Source organism: Cydia pomonella, chromosome 1, assembly GCF_033807575.1.
Source record: "Cydia pomonella isolate Wapato2018A chromosome 1, ilCydPomo1, whole genome shotgun sequence".
Classification (NCBI taxonomy): domain Eukaryota; kingdom Metazoa; phylum Arthropoda; class Insecta; order Lepidoptera; family Tortricidae; genus Cydia; species Cydia pomonella.
This window is the reverse complement of record NC_084703.1, coordinates 40,331,003-40,348,827: the sequence shown is the minus strand read 5'-3', so window position 1 is coordinate 40,348,827 and position 17,825 is coordinate 40,331,003. Positions and strand designations below refer to the sequence as shown.

At 36.1% G+C, this 17,825-nt stretch overlaps 1 protein-coding gene across 1 annotated transcript in view; it reads right to left on the bottom strand.

Moving 5' to 3' along the window:
* The window catches only part of LOC133523275 (collagen alpha-1(I) chain-like), a 50,635-nt gene that overhangs the window by 27,769 nt on the left and 5,041 nt on the right, over window positions 1-17,825 (bottom strand). Inside the window, exons 3-6 of the mRNA XM_061858770.1 lie at window positions 7,973-8,132; window positions 6,077-6,239; window positions 2,088-2,454; window positions 433-542 (exon numbers count right to left, since the gene is read on the bottom strand). Coding sequence (XP_061714754.1) covers window positions 433-542; window positions 2,088-2,454; window positions 6,077-6,239; window positions 7,973-8,132 — 800 coding nt within the window. The remainder of the gene's footprint in view (window positions 1-432; window positions 543-2,087; window positions 2,455-6,076; window positions 6,240-7,972; window positions 8,133-17,825) is intronic.

Genomic DNA, 17,825 nt, shown 5'->3' with positions numbered 1-17,825 from the left:
GTAGAAGTGTAACCCGAAGATCGATGAATGATGATTTGACTTAGGTAACATTCTTATTACCTCTCGCATCGCATGTTGGTTGGTGAGTAGCTGTCAAAAAAATGTTTTAGAAATATGTTGTAACCGTATTACTTTGGTAATACGGTTAGGTACAACATGTTTCTTTATTTTTTAACTAAGTCCAATCAGAAGAGACTTGAACTCTCATACCCGTCATGGGGACCATTATTATACTAGGGAGGTAAACATGTGAAATATTGCGCTATACTCTCTAAAAATAGCCAGCCGTTCGAAATCAAGTTCAATGGATGCTTCTAGACAGACAGAAAGTGAGTCTGTTGAAGCTTGTAGTTGGGGTGGCTTTTTCTCCACGTTTGCATTATACATTTTTTTTACCTTAGGTATTGAACCTTGTAAATCATCATAACTTACCCTAGGCGTTGTCACTTCAAGATGTTGGCCTATCTTTTCCGGATCGTGAATATTCGGACGAATAACGGCGTCTACATCTTTGGTGAATGTCCCGAAAATACTGTTTTCATCTAAAACAAGTAAGTTACAAAAACGTTACATAATCATTACTTTGGTTCAAAATGAGTTCTAATTACTAAAGTTATTTACATTGCTTATATAAGGTATAAACGTACAAAGTAGATAATCTAAAAATTAGGTTTCAAGTTATAAAACGATGTTTAATTATTTCGCCGATAATTGGTCAATCATAAACTAAAAGTAGATAATCGTGAACATCGTGATATAATGAACCTACATACGTATTTCAGAACCTGTGTCATCAATTAAGGACGAAGTTAGATTGTGTTTTAATTTTTTCCCAACTTTGTTGCTTCTTAAATTGGTATGGCCACCCAAAAGCGAATATATTTTCACGTTAAAACGCCGACAAAGTGCCCGCAGGCGGGCGCTGAGCATGACAACAATTTATTTTATATGTACATACTTGGTTTATTTTTAGATACGCCCATAAACGATTTTCACACATTGTCTTGAGTAAGCGAAGGGAACTTAGTTACCAAGCGAATGCCCTAGGAAGTAATGGGTTTTAATGGGGTAAAACAATCACAAGCAAGGAGGTTTTTAATCAAACCGCGATATGAATAGAATTAGAATTTTCAATGGTAAACAGACAAATGAAATGCCTAGCTTATTTCAGTACAATAACAAACTTTAAAAGTATTTTAAGTAACATTATCGAAAATTAATTACATAATAATAAGTGAGTGTTTATTTATAAAACAAGCTTAATATATAAAATTCTAATCGCGTTTGTAAGCCGAATGTATTTATGCCCTTTACGCCCAATGTCGCTGTCGATCATTAACGACCGCTTTACATTTTTATCTTTCTACGATGTGCATTTATTTATATGGGTGATATTAAAATTGTAAGCCCGGCTGTTTGATTCTCGTTAAGCATTTTGTCATGTTGTCGCCCTGAATACCCAAGCCCCAATGAAAACTACTAAGTTCCGTCGTTGTAATAAATACCCCTTTGATAGCGGAGCGACCGCCAGGAGGTTAATGCCACTTACTTGTACCCCTATGTCATTGGACGAACCGCATAGCACAAAGGGTTTGTTCCATTACAGGATTAAAAAATTGTTACAATAGTACGCAATTTTTTTGTTTCTTTTTTGAAATTACGCAAAGTTTGCTGGTAGCACACCTTTATTTAACTATTACCTATTATCATCATCATCATATTTATAAGTATTTAACAGCCCAACTCATATTCGTGGAGTAACCACCATTTATGTCGCTTCTCTGATATTTTTTTTACAAAAGATGTAAGGTCCACCGATGGACAGTTAAGAGTGTTGCTATTTGTACAGTCAGCGCACCATATATTTAGTATGGTGTATCGAACTATTTGGCCACTTTGACTGCTACAAAGTATTTGACGCTGACTGTACGACATTATATTAAAAATCACGCAACTAAAGAGTAAATTGTTTGTAAGTGAAAATAATGTCTGCTTAAAATTCATAATATCTTTCAGATTTCAGAGAATAAAAAAAGAAAATGAATGTCTTCTTCACTTCCAGTGAAAACATTTTGATGATTACCAACCTGAATCTGTTGATGTAGGGTACGGCCTAGTGTAACCGTAAGAGGCAGCCAACCAATGAGGTGTCGGTGTGCTCCTATCTCTCGTCCAAGCGTTCCCGGAACCGTTCCTCTCGTCCGATCTATCCCTTCCAAAGTGACCATACACTCGCGGGCCATGCTCGTCCTCATCCAGTGTGTTCTCAGCTGGGTAATTAATTGTTTCTTCATATGCTTCGTTGGCGTTGGGAGCGATGGTCCTGACAGTATTGATTGCAGGCGCAGAGCCGTACACGTATGGAGCATCGCTTTGGCAATTGGGTGCAGTCGACTGGCACAGATCGTACGCCGAGTCTGGCTTGTTGGTAAATTGCAATAACTCAATATCACCCTGCAAGTGAAAAATTGCCTCGTTAAATTATTTTTTCATGCTTAAACCATTGAATCGATTTGAATAATGTTTGGTGGGTGTGCCTAAGGAACCCCGAATAGGTTAAGTTCATAATTCATCTTCAACAGGGTAAATGGAGGTACAATTGCGACAAAAAAGACAAATACAGAAACATTAATGTACATAAGCGTTTACTTTGATATGGTAAACTGATTAAACATATTTTTTAGTTCGTTATCTAGTCCTAAAATCTATATCTCTTTGAAAACCTGTTTGTACTTTCTGATCTTAAAGAGTTTAGTACTGAATATTCTTGAGGAGTATTTTTTAGAGAATGTCGGACCTCGAATGTACAAGATGACATTATTTAATACCTACTCAATGTACCTATACGCTTATACACAATTTTAGCCAGTCCGAGTCCTGACAAACTTGTAGGCCCATATAACGAATGTATTTTTAACTGAGTGAGTTGGCGAGTCTACAAACACGACTACAAGATAGATTATCCCCTCCAACAAAGGGAAATGAAAACCTTAATACTGACACGCGTACGCAAAACCACAAAGTTAAATGGGTTTGGGTTGTGAAATAAGGAGGTACTGTAAAGGGGGGCGTTCTAGCAATTGGCATGGAGGATGTGGAAGATAATTAAACGCACTTCTTTAGGTCTTCTTATATAAGATCATTCGTTACGTACAATATTCTTCTAGTCTCAATGACTGCCTCTTCTGGAATTCCCGGTCGCATACCCGTTCCATCTGATAGCGAGATATGATTCTACATTTAAATATTTACAGTACAGTAACAAGCAATTGGGTACTTGACACATGTTGAATATTATAACAAAATTTAGTTAAATGGATAGAAAATGAGCTATCCATTATAAAAAAGTGGGATTTAATAAAATATATTGAGATTATTTAAATTTAATTTTTTTTGTCTTTCGAAAATAGAAAAGAAAATGGTACCATTCGATTCCTTACATTTTATTTAAAAATAAATTGTATGACAACTATACACATAAACGCAATATTTCAGGGTCAAAATGTCAGGGTAAATTATTAGTAATGACCATGCTACATTAGATAATTCCATGAACGATTGGAGAGCTTTAAGTATAAAAACTTCATGCTTACTTCTGTGGAGTTCTTTCTAATGGTAAAAAAAAAACGACATATAGTGGTCTTTAAATTTAAGCGATGAAGGTCTACAAGCAACGTAGGCCGTTACCCACTGGGTAATGTGCTCCAACAGATTATTTTTCATAACTATATCCTCATATGTATCCTATAACCCCATTTAAATATTGTAACATGATAGTAGCGAGGTCTACTTTTAAATGGGCATATACTCGTGTACTACAACATCATTAATTTTAAATTACGAACACACATTTTACGCCACCAATATGACTGAGAACATGATGCATATGATAAACTTTTTCCTAACAAAGCATTTTTGGTACCATTTGTTACTTATCGATTTATGTTAACCTTACTTACGGGTTAAACTTCGATCAATCAAATCAGTCCAAATTAATCCGCCCACTGCAATGAGCCTCGGTGGGTGCCCTATGACGCCATCTTTTGTACGGCTACTTGCTTGCATAAAAAAGAAACACCCCCGGCACAGAAATAAAAGAAATAATTAAAGAAATTCCATATTATTCTATGGTTAATAAATCTGCGTAATATAATACATGTATTATTCATAGAAAATTCTATTCGGTACGAGGAAAAACGAATTTAATGGATTGAGAAAATAACTGAAATGGTCAGAAGGAAGCTTAAATAAGTAACCTTAGGCAGCTAAATGAACATCATGTCTCTAAGTTGAAATACCGGTTAAATCATGAGGGCGATAAATAAAGTTGTTCTTGGTTTATGGAAATATATAATAATACCTACTCGTATGCATATTCCGCAGTATCGCTAGCTTTTTCTTCGAACATTGCCGGACACGCTGCTACTGACGTAAATTAAGGCGCCAATATCCAATTTACTTTACTAATTATTATCAACATTATTTATCCAGTTTGGATATTTTTTAAGTCTTTTGTTTTCTAGACTTTTAATCGTACTGATCCGCAGAGCATTCGGTGCCAACTAGGGCATGCAATATCGGATGGTTTCCAATTCCGGAACTGATTTTCGATATAGGATTCCAAATCCAGAATTCCTAAACTGGTTCCAGAATTAGGGTTCATTCTATTTTTATTCAGTTTTTTAGTAAAAAACAACAAAAAATATTATAAAGTGATAATTTATGTTTATTAAAGGAAGTATTATTTTGAAGGAATTTAATTTGAAGTACATTTCATGCAGTTAAATTGAGTTGTGCCATCAACGTATTGCTATGGTCACTTTTATTGACTTATAAAATAAATATGATATGGCGCATTACCTACTTTGGGGAAATTGCCCAACCCCAAGGTCTGCCTACCCTAAGGTTGTCTGGAAGAGATCGCTTACAGCGATAAGACTGCCTGTTGGTACTTTTATTTATATTGTAAGTATGTTTTTAAATTTGTTTTGTGGTGCAATAATTAATATTCAAAAGCTTATGTAGGATTATGGGCAAGTAAATGTAAAACATATAATAGTTTATTTCACGACTAGGCACGTTTATGCATGCTGCTAGTCTTCCGACTTCTGACAGAAATTACTAATAACACCGGCATAGTGTAGTTTCTTAACAATTTTTAATAAAAACATAAAAAAAGAAACGAAAGTACTCAAATCCAATTCCGGAATTTTCGATATTCAGTGGTATGTACCAATTCCGGATTTGCAAATTTCAAAATTTTAGAATTTTGGATTGCAAACCCTAGTGCCAACCTTCAGCACACCCGCCCGGTTGACGCTGTATTCTATAAGTATTAGTGCCCCTTCACGGTCCACTAACAGCATGATTCAGTTGTCCTTTAAGGTTCCTTCTCCCGCAAAATACCGTAAAACTAAGATTCTCTGAATATTCTTTCATATTAAATATGACACTTTCTGCGCATAAAAAAAAGCAATCTACAAGATATGAGAAATGATATGATTTCTGGATACTTACCTATTTTAATTTAAATAAGTGAAGAAAAAAAAGCTCCAAGTTACCCCTATTTCTATCATTCGTATCCTTATTAGTACTGCAGCTTTAATCGAAAATACATGAAACTTTACAATCTTTCTCACAAAATACTATAAAATGATTTAGTTTTCTTTCTTTTTGCAAATTCATAAAAATATGCCTTAATTCTTAAAAAATAGCGTAAATCTCGCATAGGTTCCTACCATTACCCCGCTCTCGTCCGTATAGTCAATGCGGGGCAAGTCGTGTTGCTAATAGACGGACCAGCCGGCCTAGCCAAGGTGACGATTGCTATCGCTACGACAACGAAACGCTTTGTGTCTCTCAATCACTTTTCCATATTATTGCGACAGTGACAGTTGCGTTTCGATCGCTACGGAGCGAAAGCGAATTGCATGTTGGCTACGTGTCCTGTGCTGTGTAGCGCGCGAGCAAGCGAAAATCTATTTCGAACGCGCAGATCTTTTATTATAAGTATAAGTTCTGCCCACACGCGCGAGGTCGTTGGCGTCGAGTGCAGCCTTAAACTGTATGTACTTACGTCATAGTACTGATCCGTGGAGTACTGGGTCCCAACTACCAGTACGCCCGCAAGGTTGAAAGTGCTGCCCGGCTGACGCTGTAGGGCGATCGTGCCCCTTACTTCGCAGTCCACTAGCAATGTAACCGAGTTGCCCTTTATACTTAAACCTAGTCGATGCCATCTGTGGAATCGAGAAAAACATACATATACATATGGCTCTTGAAATTTTTTAGTATATAATACACCATTATTAACTTAAATCTAAATACTTTGTGGAACGTACCACATTACTGACATTATAATCTAAATTGTATATAAAGACGTCAATCACAATGAAAAAAAAAGAACATACTTTGCCGAACGTGGGACTTTAGACTGGCAATCCCAAGATGTGGGTTCGAGTCCCACGTTGGCCAGAGTGCCCAGAATTGATCATCGTTGATTTTTGAAGTTAAAACTTCTTTAGCGGCGCTGTGAACTTTTTGTGATGGGGAAAAAATGTTAAACTCGCGTCAGGGCGTCAGGTGTCACGTGACACACGATTAAAAATTCGTAATACGGACATGTACCTACGTGGTGACGTGCAAATTGAATGTCATCGAAGCCAAATCAAAGTGCTGTCATAACGGTTAAAGAGGTTTAATCTTTGTTAATTGTGTTGTATTGTATCTTTGTGTTGTTGGGTGTCCATGATTGTAGATCTTGGACGAGTAATGTAGATACTCAAATGTTTCCTTACCAAACAGTTAAATAACAGAAAAGAATCGTGATTGTTTTACTTAATATAATGGTGAATGATTCATTAACATTTACTGATTGTGTAGGCTGTAGTTCTGCTCACGTCTCATGAATTACTCTGTATATGTTAAATATTACTTAACACTAAAATATCTTCTACACTCAAATTTATTTACGTAGGTATAATGGAGAATTATCTCTTTTTATAAAACTGCTACTCAATTTCTCCAAAATATCAAAAATGCACAACGTTAATATTCAAGTTTTCACTTCTGCCGGCACTCCCGGAGTGCAACCCGTTGTTTTTTTCATTGTGATTGACGCCTGTATATACAATATATGCATCATTTTTAGGGTTCCGTAGTCAACTAGGAACCCTTATAGTTTCGCCATGTCCGTCTGTCTGTCTGTCTGTCTGTCTGTCTGTCCGAGGTTTTGCTCCGTGGTCGTTAGTGCTAGAAAGCTGAAATTTGGCATGGATATATAAATCAATAAAACCGACAAAGTCGTACAATAAAATCTAAAAATTTAATATTTTTTAGCGTACCTCCCCTACACGTAAAGTGGAGGTGAAATTTTTTTTTCGCTTCAACCCTAGAGTGTGGGGTATCGTTGGAAAGGTCTTTCAAAACTAATAGGGGTTTGGAGTATTTGGGGTATTTGGAGATAATCGCTCCGAAAGAAAAATAAAGTGTGTCCCCCCCCCCTCTAACTTTTGAACCATAGGTCCAAAAAATATGAAAAAAATCGTGGAAGTAGAGCTTAAGAAAGACATTAAATGAAAACTATAGCGGACATGATCAGTTTAGCTGTTTTTGAGTTATCGCAAAAAGTTTTCCCTTCATAGTAAAAAGACTTACTTTAATTAGGTACTGATTATGCAAATTTGCCTATTTGTTCAAGTTGGGTGAAAGGTACAGTCAGCGTCAAATATTTTGTAGCAGTCAAAGTGGCCAAATAGTTCGGTACACCATACTAAATATATGGTGTACCGAACTATTTGGCTACTTTGGTTGCTACAAAGTATTTGACGCTGACTGTACCATTTCATCCCTTAGTTAACAATTTACTATACTTTAAGCTCCAGTTTAGCTTATTGTGACGGAAGAGTAACTACGGAACCCTACACTGAGCGTGGCCCGACATGCTCTTGGCCGGTTTTTTTATTAAACTTACTTTCCATCCGCGATGTCTACACGGAACGTGAGCATCTCGTGGTCCGGAGGGTCGCCCCTGGTGTCTTCGTAGTACAGCTCGATCATGGGGCCGACCAGCAGCTGGAGTTGTTCGTCACCCGCGTCGGAGTACAGCAGGAATAGGGTGTTTTGATCCCTGTCTGTTGAAAACAATATAATTCATGAATGCGTAAACTATTCAGAACCCTACAAAAGCTATCCTGTGACAATAATGCCAAAAACGAGGGTAGTTTCTCGCTTCCTCTGCCGCTGCTTCCATCGCTCGCGCCCAGCAATCGGTCGCGGAGAGCTACAGCCATTGACATATATCTAAGGACGGATCTTACGGGCAATAAGAATGGGGCCAGTACAGTGGTGTCACGCACACGAATTCGAGCCAATCGTGCAGTCTAACGACAAAACGCAATTGATTGATAAGTTCGCATCACGCGCGCGATTGGTTCCAACTAGTTGATGATGATTGGCTCCGATTCGTGAGTGACACCACTGAACTAGCACCATTCTTAGTGCTCATAAGGCCCGTCTTTAGATATATGTGAATGGCTACAGCTCACAGTCTGCGTCGGTCCGCCAACACGTGAACCAGTCGAATCTACTTCGTTATGGAGCGAAACATGTCGATCAATATTCGACTCAAAATACGCGTGTTTAGTTTAATACATTCAATAAGTAGTCATATACTTAATGAATAGAACCAGGCGTTACTTTGCGGAAATCCATACTAATTAAAACATAAAATATTACTTTGCTAATCCGCGAAAAGATAACGTGCTGGTCAATCAGTGCTAACCCGTTATTAAAGCAAGAAATACCTATTACTGTGCTAATCCGCGATAAAATAACGTGCTAGTCAATCAGTGCTAACCCGTTATACTTACTCGCGTATTTTTACATGCAATTAATGTTCCCACCCTCCCTCCGCAAACACTAGCACTGATTGACTTAGCACGTCATTTTATCGTGGATTAGCATAGTAATATTTCTTGCTTCAATAAGCATGGATTTCCGCAAAGTAACGCCTGATTCTATTAATTAATTTCTAACCCGTTATACTTGCTTGTGTATTTTACATGCAATTAATGTCCCCACCCACCTACCGCAAAAATAAAGTCGCAAATAAATATAACAACCCACCACCAAAAGTACAAAACTTGACACGTGTTTCACCTCCCTACGAGGCATCTTCAGGACATGCTGGAGATGTTGACGGTCCGACGTCCGACAAAAGAACTGTTTCAGTTAGTTCAGTCACGTTCAGTTAATTAATTGCATGTAAAAATACGCCAGTAAGTATATCGGGTTAGCACTGATTGACTAGCACGTTATCTTTTCGCGGATTAGCAAAGTAATATTTTTTGTTTTAATAAGTAATTATATTACTATATTAGGGCAGGGTAGCTTATATCGGAACTTTTCATGATCACCATGTTACGTTCAGCCATTTAACAGGAATAGCCTCTTATTACTCGTAATATGCCTGCAGAACAATGTGTGTTGTCCGTGGGAGTAATATAATAAATAAAATCGCGTCGAATAAATAAAAATAATCGGTACGGATATTATGGTCGCTTTTGTCTACGTGACAGCGTGATAAAAACGGTGTCTATCACTTTCCATCCCACGGTGTTAAACAGTGACAGTTATTTTATCACGTGCATAAAGCTATCCTTAATACGTCTGCAGGATACAATAAGACTTATTACCGTGCAATTCCTGGATCAATTAATTAGCCTCACGCTGAAATTGCATTGTCAATAAAATAATTTAGCGAAATTATTTTTTTGTGAATGTTTAATTATTACCTTCGGTATATAACCAACAACAGTTTCCACATTAGGGTTTAAAGTTAATTAAAGCATGAAATTGGCCTATTTAAATTATTTGTTCAAAAGGTCATTATTCGAAATGAAATGTCTGCTATACTTTCACTGTTTCTTTGATGGTTTTGACTACCTATATACTTAATTTACTCTTTGGTTTTGACAAAATTAAGTTTATTTAAGTAGGTTGTAAATGACACGACGTAGGTAAAATCTAATCGTGGTTATATATACATGTAATTAATAGTTTTCAAATCGTGCTTGGTTTGAAAACTAGTGTGATTTATATTCAATGTACCTAATGACTATAAAAATAACGTCACATGAAGTTAATGTTTTCCTACAAATCGATTATGTTAAAATTAGAAAAGAAAATACGTACGCTATATACCCTACAATATTACGTAATGAAACAATTCGAGGCATAGGCAACATATCTGTGTTGATTTTCCATTTTAAACGGTAGCTGCGAACCCAGGGACCAAACTGTAAATTGTAAAATAGCGTAGGCGAGGAATGTAAATAGGAGCACTCGCACTATGGCATATCTTGTCACAAAATGTTCTGCAGTGTCGGGCAAGTGTCTAGTATAATCAGAGCTATCTGTACACAACTCCCGGCGGTTTGGAAATATCTTAGTGGTGAGTAAACTTTGGCGCATTTCATCAGAGTGCCACTTACTTAGCGCTACACTTTTACCCCTTTAAACGCCATAATTTATGTCGTATACACCGTGTTTTTATTGAATTCCGTTAACTCCGGGGTATGCATAAATGCGTTTAAGGAAACTAAATGGCATAGTTATTTTAAATATATATATATACAATTATTTTATATTGTTTTTTAAGTAATTAAATGTTGCATATAGCGTTGTTGTAACACGGGCATTACTTTTAATTCAAAACAAAAGTTGAAAACTGTGACATATCAATGTCATTTCGAACATTGATCATCCGAGATACTTAGTACTTACGTTTAGTAGCAAAGTATGAACGCGTACTAAACACATTGATATATTGATTACATATTGAGGTAAATAGGCCCTAAAGCAAGTGTTTACGCTCGTTAGGGTCTTATAAGAAAAAAGAAATTATTGATTATCTCCGAAATGGAGTTATTATAATTAGGATACCCGTGTCTTTGAGAAAGTTACTCAATTTAAGCTCAGGAATGCACCCTTGAAATTAATGGAAATAAAAAAAACACGGTGTATAATACACGGCTGTTATGACCGCGTCCCATCAGACGCCACCTACTTAAAAATTACTAATATTTTTTAAGTAGGTATTAGGCCTGGGCCTTGGGTGCTATTTCAATCAAATGTACCAGTACAAGTTCTTATTTCTGTTCCAGGTATTTTTATACTGGGTCACTTAAGGACTCGACTCACTAAGGGTCGCGTGTGTTGTGTACCGCAATCGCCGGGACGGTAGCCCCCGAGCACGCTTGCCGACGAAATGAAAGTGTCACGTACAGCAGTCGGATTTTACATGTTTATTTCAGTCTGTGTGGTCATTTGAGGCATTGTGACTGAATCGTCACAAAGGGGCTAATCTAGCCGCGGTCCGAGGGCAGTTCGTTTCCAGTTATTGTTATGAGTACGCGGAATTGATTGCTCTGTGTCGCATTTGTAACTTGTAAGGCAACTGTTTTGATTTAATTTGACTAGAAATAGAAATCGACATTTCGACACTCAATACTATCTACTTTTGAGTATTCGTATTATAGGCACTGTAGGCGAGATTAGATATGTACCTATGTATGTGTATAAATGAAACCAGCGCAAATATGCAAGTTTTCTTCGATTTAAACGTACGAGTATTTTCCGTTTGTTCATTGGTTGTGTTTGCCTAGTTCTAAATAGGGATTCAAATAACCAACGTGACGATATTGAAAATACAATCAATTGTTCATTTGATCGAACGATTATTCCAAAAATAACTTTAGCTTTATAATCACGTTTACACTTGTAGACTAAATTATTGAACTTTTATAACAGGGTGAAAGACTTACCATTACCTACATACAGCGTATATTTTTGATATTATCGCAGAATCAAAGGGTAGTTCGTTTAGCTTAGTTTAGCACAGCTTCGTAGGTTTTATAAAAAATAGACGAGTTTTATTTTTCCATATAAAATAATTCAGTAAGCAATATATTTAGTGGGGATATAAAAATACATGCAGTATAATTATACTAGTTTGATTCATTTACTGCCTCAAGCTACGCCATTGATTCAAAGATATTGTTTTAAAAAATAATTATAAATACTGATGTAATGTAGTCCGTCTGGGTCAACCCTTTAGAACTCTGTGGAAGTGTGGACAAATCTGGTCATTCAATGCTTGGACGAATTCAAACAGTCGTTGATGATACCTTAAACTAAGAGCTTTGATTGCATTCTGTGTAAGTCCACTACGAGTACGTCCATCCATAACACTGACGACAATGTCGGGTACCAAGTTTACAAAACATCTGTCGACTGTGTGCTCGTCCCCAGTACAACTTGATCCTAAATAAAATCCGTGATACCGACATGTTTTCGAACATCCCAACTTAAATGGGCAGACTGAGGCAAATACTCGTTTCGCGATAGAAATACGAGTAACATCCCCGATAGAATACCATTTCAATCACAGTGGCGAGTCACACAGGCCAATTCGAACGTACACTGATATCACATTGACATCTAATCTAACTGATGTCGATCAAATATTGTAAATTTTGCTCGCATTTTAGATGCATGACAACTAAATAATATGATACTAATATTATTATTTATTATAATGTCAGTGTACGTTCGAATTGCCTTGTAAGGCTGAACTCATGAACTCTGGCTGGCCCCGTCAACTACTGATGTGCCTTTGCAAAGTTTCCAAAGTTTCACATGGAAAATTCGGAAACTTATCATATTTTTGTACGGGAATCTAAAATTTCCATTTCAAATATGAAACACACACAATTGCCAGTCTATACGAAAAGAAAATACCTTTTACAGGCTCTTTGAACTCGTTTCGATCGCGCGTGCTATGAGAATACGTGGTTTGGACGCCGCATGCACTTAATCTGACGTTCCGAGTGATTAAACTTCTGACGGCGGGGTCGATTCGATTGCAGAACCATCTCCATCGGGTCGGACGCTTAATCGAATTCATTTTATGTTCGAAACAACCGACAAATCGAGGATCAATTGGCGTGATGACATTGATAGCAAAAAAAAAAAAAATGGGGATAAGTAAATTTTTCTAGCTATTTGTTAGGTCTTAGTGGCGTATTCTGATTGATAATATTCATATTAAATGCAGATCTACTTTATAACTTTTGAAACTCTAGGTCCATGGGGTTCCAGCGCGCACAAGTTTTTTGCAGAAATCACGAAACGTCTGGTTGACGTAACTGGTGACCGAAGAGCTGGCGGCTTCCTCGCACAACGTATCAGTATTGCGATACAACGAGGAAATTCCGCCAGCATCCTTGGTACAATGCCTCAAGGGCCTATTTTAGATATAAGCTAGTTATTATAATCATCTGTATATATCCATTATGTATATTGTTATTGTAAATAAAGGTTTTTCAATAAAAAAAATAATATATAAACTGTTATTACAATCAGGGTAGAGTTCGCCTAAGCTTACTTTTGTGCCGACTTAAACAGAACAAAGTGGAGTGTCATTCGCATTGTAAACGACATATTTACATAAAAAATTGGCATGACATATTTACATAAAAAATTGGCATGACATTTGTACTCTCTCTCTCTCTTTGTATTACAAATGTCATTGCCATTCAGTTAGCTTGGTCCGATTCTACGCCTTTCTGTTATAATTCGTAATGGTTTTTTTTTAATAATATTTTTGGAGGGATTATTTAAATTACCACCCTTAGTGTGTGATGGAATTGAATGCGATGACCACGCTCTAAGTGGTAAACACATCAAATTTTGTGGGCCGTTTACGTGTGTTTATTACACCTGAAATCCCTCGGTTTTACTCGGTGCGCGAGTAAAACGAACTCGCACTTGACCTGTTTTTTTTAACAGGATGGTGCTGTAAAATACGTGTTATAGATGCCCTAGGGATCAAAATTTATCCTACATGTCATGTAATTCATGTATTTAAGAAGCATTCATTATTCAAGCAGGATTCATGTTTTAAGTGGACTTTAACAAAAAGTTAATTTGCGAACGATAGGACTGTTATTGACACTGCTATTCATGTCTGTTATTATATAAGGCAGTGTCTTATGTGAGCGAATAACTTGCGAACGGCATTCGGAGATCGCCCGCGTAGGACACTTCCATAGGTATCAAAGGATTTAATTCACCCGCGCCGCGCCGCATTCGCGAGTCATCGCCCACGTAAGCCGCGCTGTAAGCCACTGCGTAAGAACCATATAGATTTACCAAAAATGCCTTAGTAATTTTTGATACAGATTTTAGAGACAGGAAAAGACAAATATTGTATTTAGATTTGACTAAAATATATATTCAGATTTTATCGTTTTTTTCTTTAATTTTTAATTGGTTTATTGTTGTCAAAATATTTTATGTAATTATAAAAGAGCATATTTTGGGTATATATGCATGTGATTGTAGTTAAATTAAAGGTATTTTACAGCTAAAAATATATTTTCGGAAATCTTGCTTGGTGTGCATAACTTTGTGTTTTTTTGTCCCAAAATAAGTAGTGTAAAAACCGAATTATTTTAAAATCCTTAGGCGGTCGTCTCAAATAGTTCTAGTCACATTTAAAACAACACTAGCTTAAAAGATCAGCCAAAACTAGTGCAAGATCTATTGAATTCCATAAAGCCCCAACCACAAAGTATTTGGGAACACCTAGGCTATAACGGCGAAAATCGAAGTTCGTCAATTGCGGGCATTTTTCTCTGTCACTCCAATTACATCTTAGTGAGAGTAAAAGAGAAAGATCTGTACTATAATTCATTAGTATTATGGAATAATAGTTACATCAATAAATTGCTCTCATAATTAGCTTAAGATAATCATATGTAATACTGTCTTACTATTCATAAGGCCTACATGAATAAAGTATATTTGAACTGAACTGAAATGAACATTTTAAAATAATACTCACTTTGTAAAATAAAAATATTTTTTGAAATCTACAATGCATGAAAGATAAATACGGACAATTTGGCACTATAACCCCTATTTTTTCTTCTTTCCCATTTGCCCTTTGATCCGGAGGCCGACGACCTGATACCTATTTGTATGCCGATCTATTTGCAGTCATGCGAATTAACTTTTAGGGTTGGATGGGTGATTTTAATAAAAAGCGAAAACATTACTCCAACAAGCCAAGAACGGAATGTGTGGTCAAGACAGAATTGAAGCAAGCCAGGTTCGAAAATAGTAGGCTTTTCCGTGAATGATAGCTTGTTCCTCCTCATCTTTTTCCCGATTGAATCCCAAAGGAATCTGGTGTCCGCGTTGAAAACCTATTCCAGGAATTGGCGCAGGCACCAGTTTTTACAAAAATGACTGCCATCTGACCTATTAATCCGCAGGGGAACCTAGGCTTCATTGGATTTTTATTCGGTATTCCCACGATGTTTTCCTTCACAAATAAGTCATTGATAAATATCAAATGATAGTCTCAAGTAATTCATTGGTACAAGCCGGTATAGGAAATATCCTAACCCGCGACCTTTTGAAAGTCGCACGCCTTGCCGCTAGGCCACAAACACAAACGAGACGCTTAATGGCTAGCGATCATACGTACCAACCGGATACCTAAATTATTCAACATAGTCTTCGATTAATCAAAAAAATAAAATTGGTTATTAATTGGTGTTGCCAGCCTCTTAAGGGTCGAAATGATATTTCAGGTCAATCAAACATACGAAATAAATAAACGAAAATTTAAAGTTATATATACTTACTCCGTGGTTATTAATTAGGTACCTACTCATCTAGGTTCGTGAAATGCTTTCGCAATGTAGGTCAATGCTATCGAAATGAACAAAAGAATATTGTTACCGTACATGTTGGAGAAATTACTTTTATTATAACGTAAACCAAGGTAAGAAAGGATAAAAAGAAACATGGGAAACAATTTCTCCGAAACAGGATTATTTTTAATAAGCTGTGCGAGTGAGTTGTTTTACATTTTACTTTGTTTGCTAAGTAGCTATTTCGGTCCCATTACGAGTGCACGTTAGGTAAATTGAGTGAGACTGTATGGCTTGAAATGATTAGTTAGGCTCGCGCTAGGTACGGTCGAGCATATTGATTATTTAGCAATTTGCGGTTCAACTAAATTTGGCAGTACATTACTTATGCTAGGAACTGTCCAATGTAAAATGAACCGTAAACGGCTAAAGAATCAATTTCCTCGACTGTACATAATTTTGAATCAGCAGTAAGTAAATAATAATAAATATTAGTTAGGTTGCCAATGCATTTATTGACGCCTCCAGATCGAATCGGCACAACGCGTGTTCACAATTTGTCTAGTAAGTTTATTACTACTTATTACTTACATTCAATTTGGAACACACCGCTGGCTCCCGGCATTTCGGGGTTTTTTAAATGACACTCTGACTGTCAGAGGATAGTTTGTTAGGCAATAACTTTAGTAAACTAGTTCTAAATTAATTACCTACCTACCTACTTCGATTCGTCTAAACTGAAATTGACAAAAATAAAAGAACTTTCATCATTTCACGTAGTTGTGAGGTAATACAATAATTATTGTATAAGCCGATTTTTCAAGGCAGTTAAATAATCGGATATATAAATATTATAGGACATTATTACACAAATTGACTAAGTCCCACAGTAAGCTCAATAAGGCTTGTGTTGAGGGTACTTAGACAACGATATATATAATATATAAATATTTATAAATACTTAAATACAAAGAAAACACCCATGACTCGGGAACAAATATCCATGCTCATCACACGAATAAATGCCCTTACCAGGATTTGAACCCGGGACCATCAGCTTCGTAGGCAGGGTCACTACCGACTAGGCCAAACCGGTCGTCATAATATAATATAATATAATAAGTAAATAGGTATATATATATATATATATATATATATATATATATATATATACTCGTACCTATTTACTTCGTCAATTAACTTAATTAGGTAATTCACTTTTATTACGAATCTGAACCCTCTGAACAAATAGGTCGCAAGTAATTGAAACGACTCAGATCAATTTAGGTGCGATCATTGAACTCAATAACATTGATTTATTCTGATTATTTAAAGTGTATGATGTGGCCATACACATACTATGGCAAATGGCAAGCCAACTTTGATTAGTAGAAAACGACGCGAAATTCCAAATTTATAGTTATGTAATTAAAGTTCCGGATTTGACTTGGCTATTTTATACCTATAAAACTTAGAATAAATTTAAAAGTGGAAAAATTACTGCCTTGGGTGAGACTTGAACTCACGACCTCTGGATACCTAATATATGCTGTACGTAAGAACTAGCCAAGTAAAATCTGGAACTTGAATTACATACTAAGTAAAATAAATGCATTTTAAAAATGATTTTATACACAAAATTTGACACCCGCGATCTCAATTCTTCGATTGGCTCGGAATCGTCGATGTCAACAACGATGCATATCCTACCTATGAGTACGTAATTAATATTCAACTTGGCTCTCATTTCATATTTATGTTTTTGATGGGATATCATTACTTTTTGTACAGAAATAAAACCAAACCTCAACAGTTTTTCAATAAAAAAATAAAGGAGAACAAAAAAATCTATTTCAATACTAAAATTAATCTTTGCTGTTAACAAATTTAATAGGCGATTAGTGTGTAAATAAGAACTGTTTTTTTGGAAAATATCATGAATCGGTAAAAAAAACCACTGTTTCTTTATCTTAGGTTTATCAAATGCGTCCATCGAGTACATAATGTACGAAAAATGGCTAATAAACATTTTTGTCGACATTTGTATGGCTACTTTGACCATATAAATGTAGATTGTGGCATAAAAATGTATATATGTAT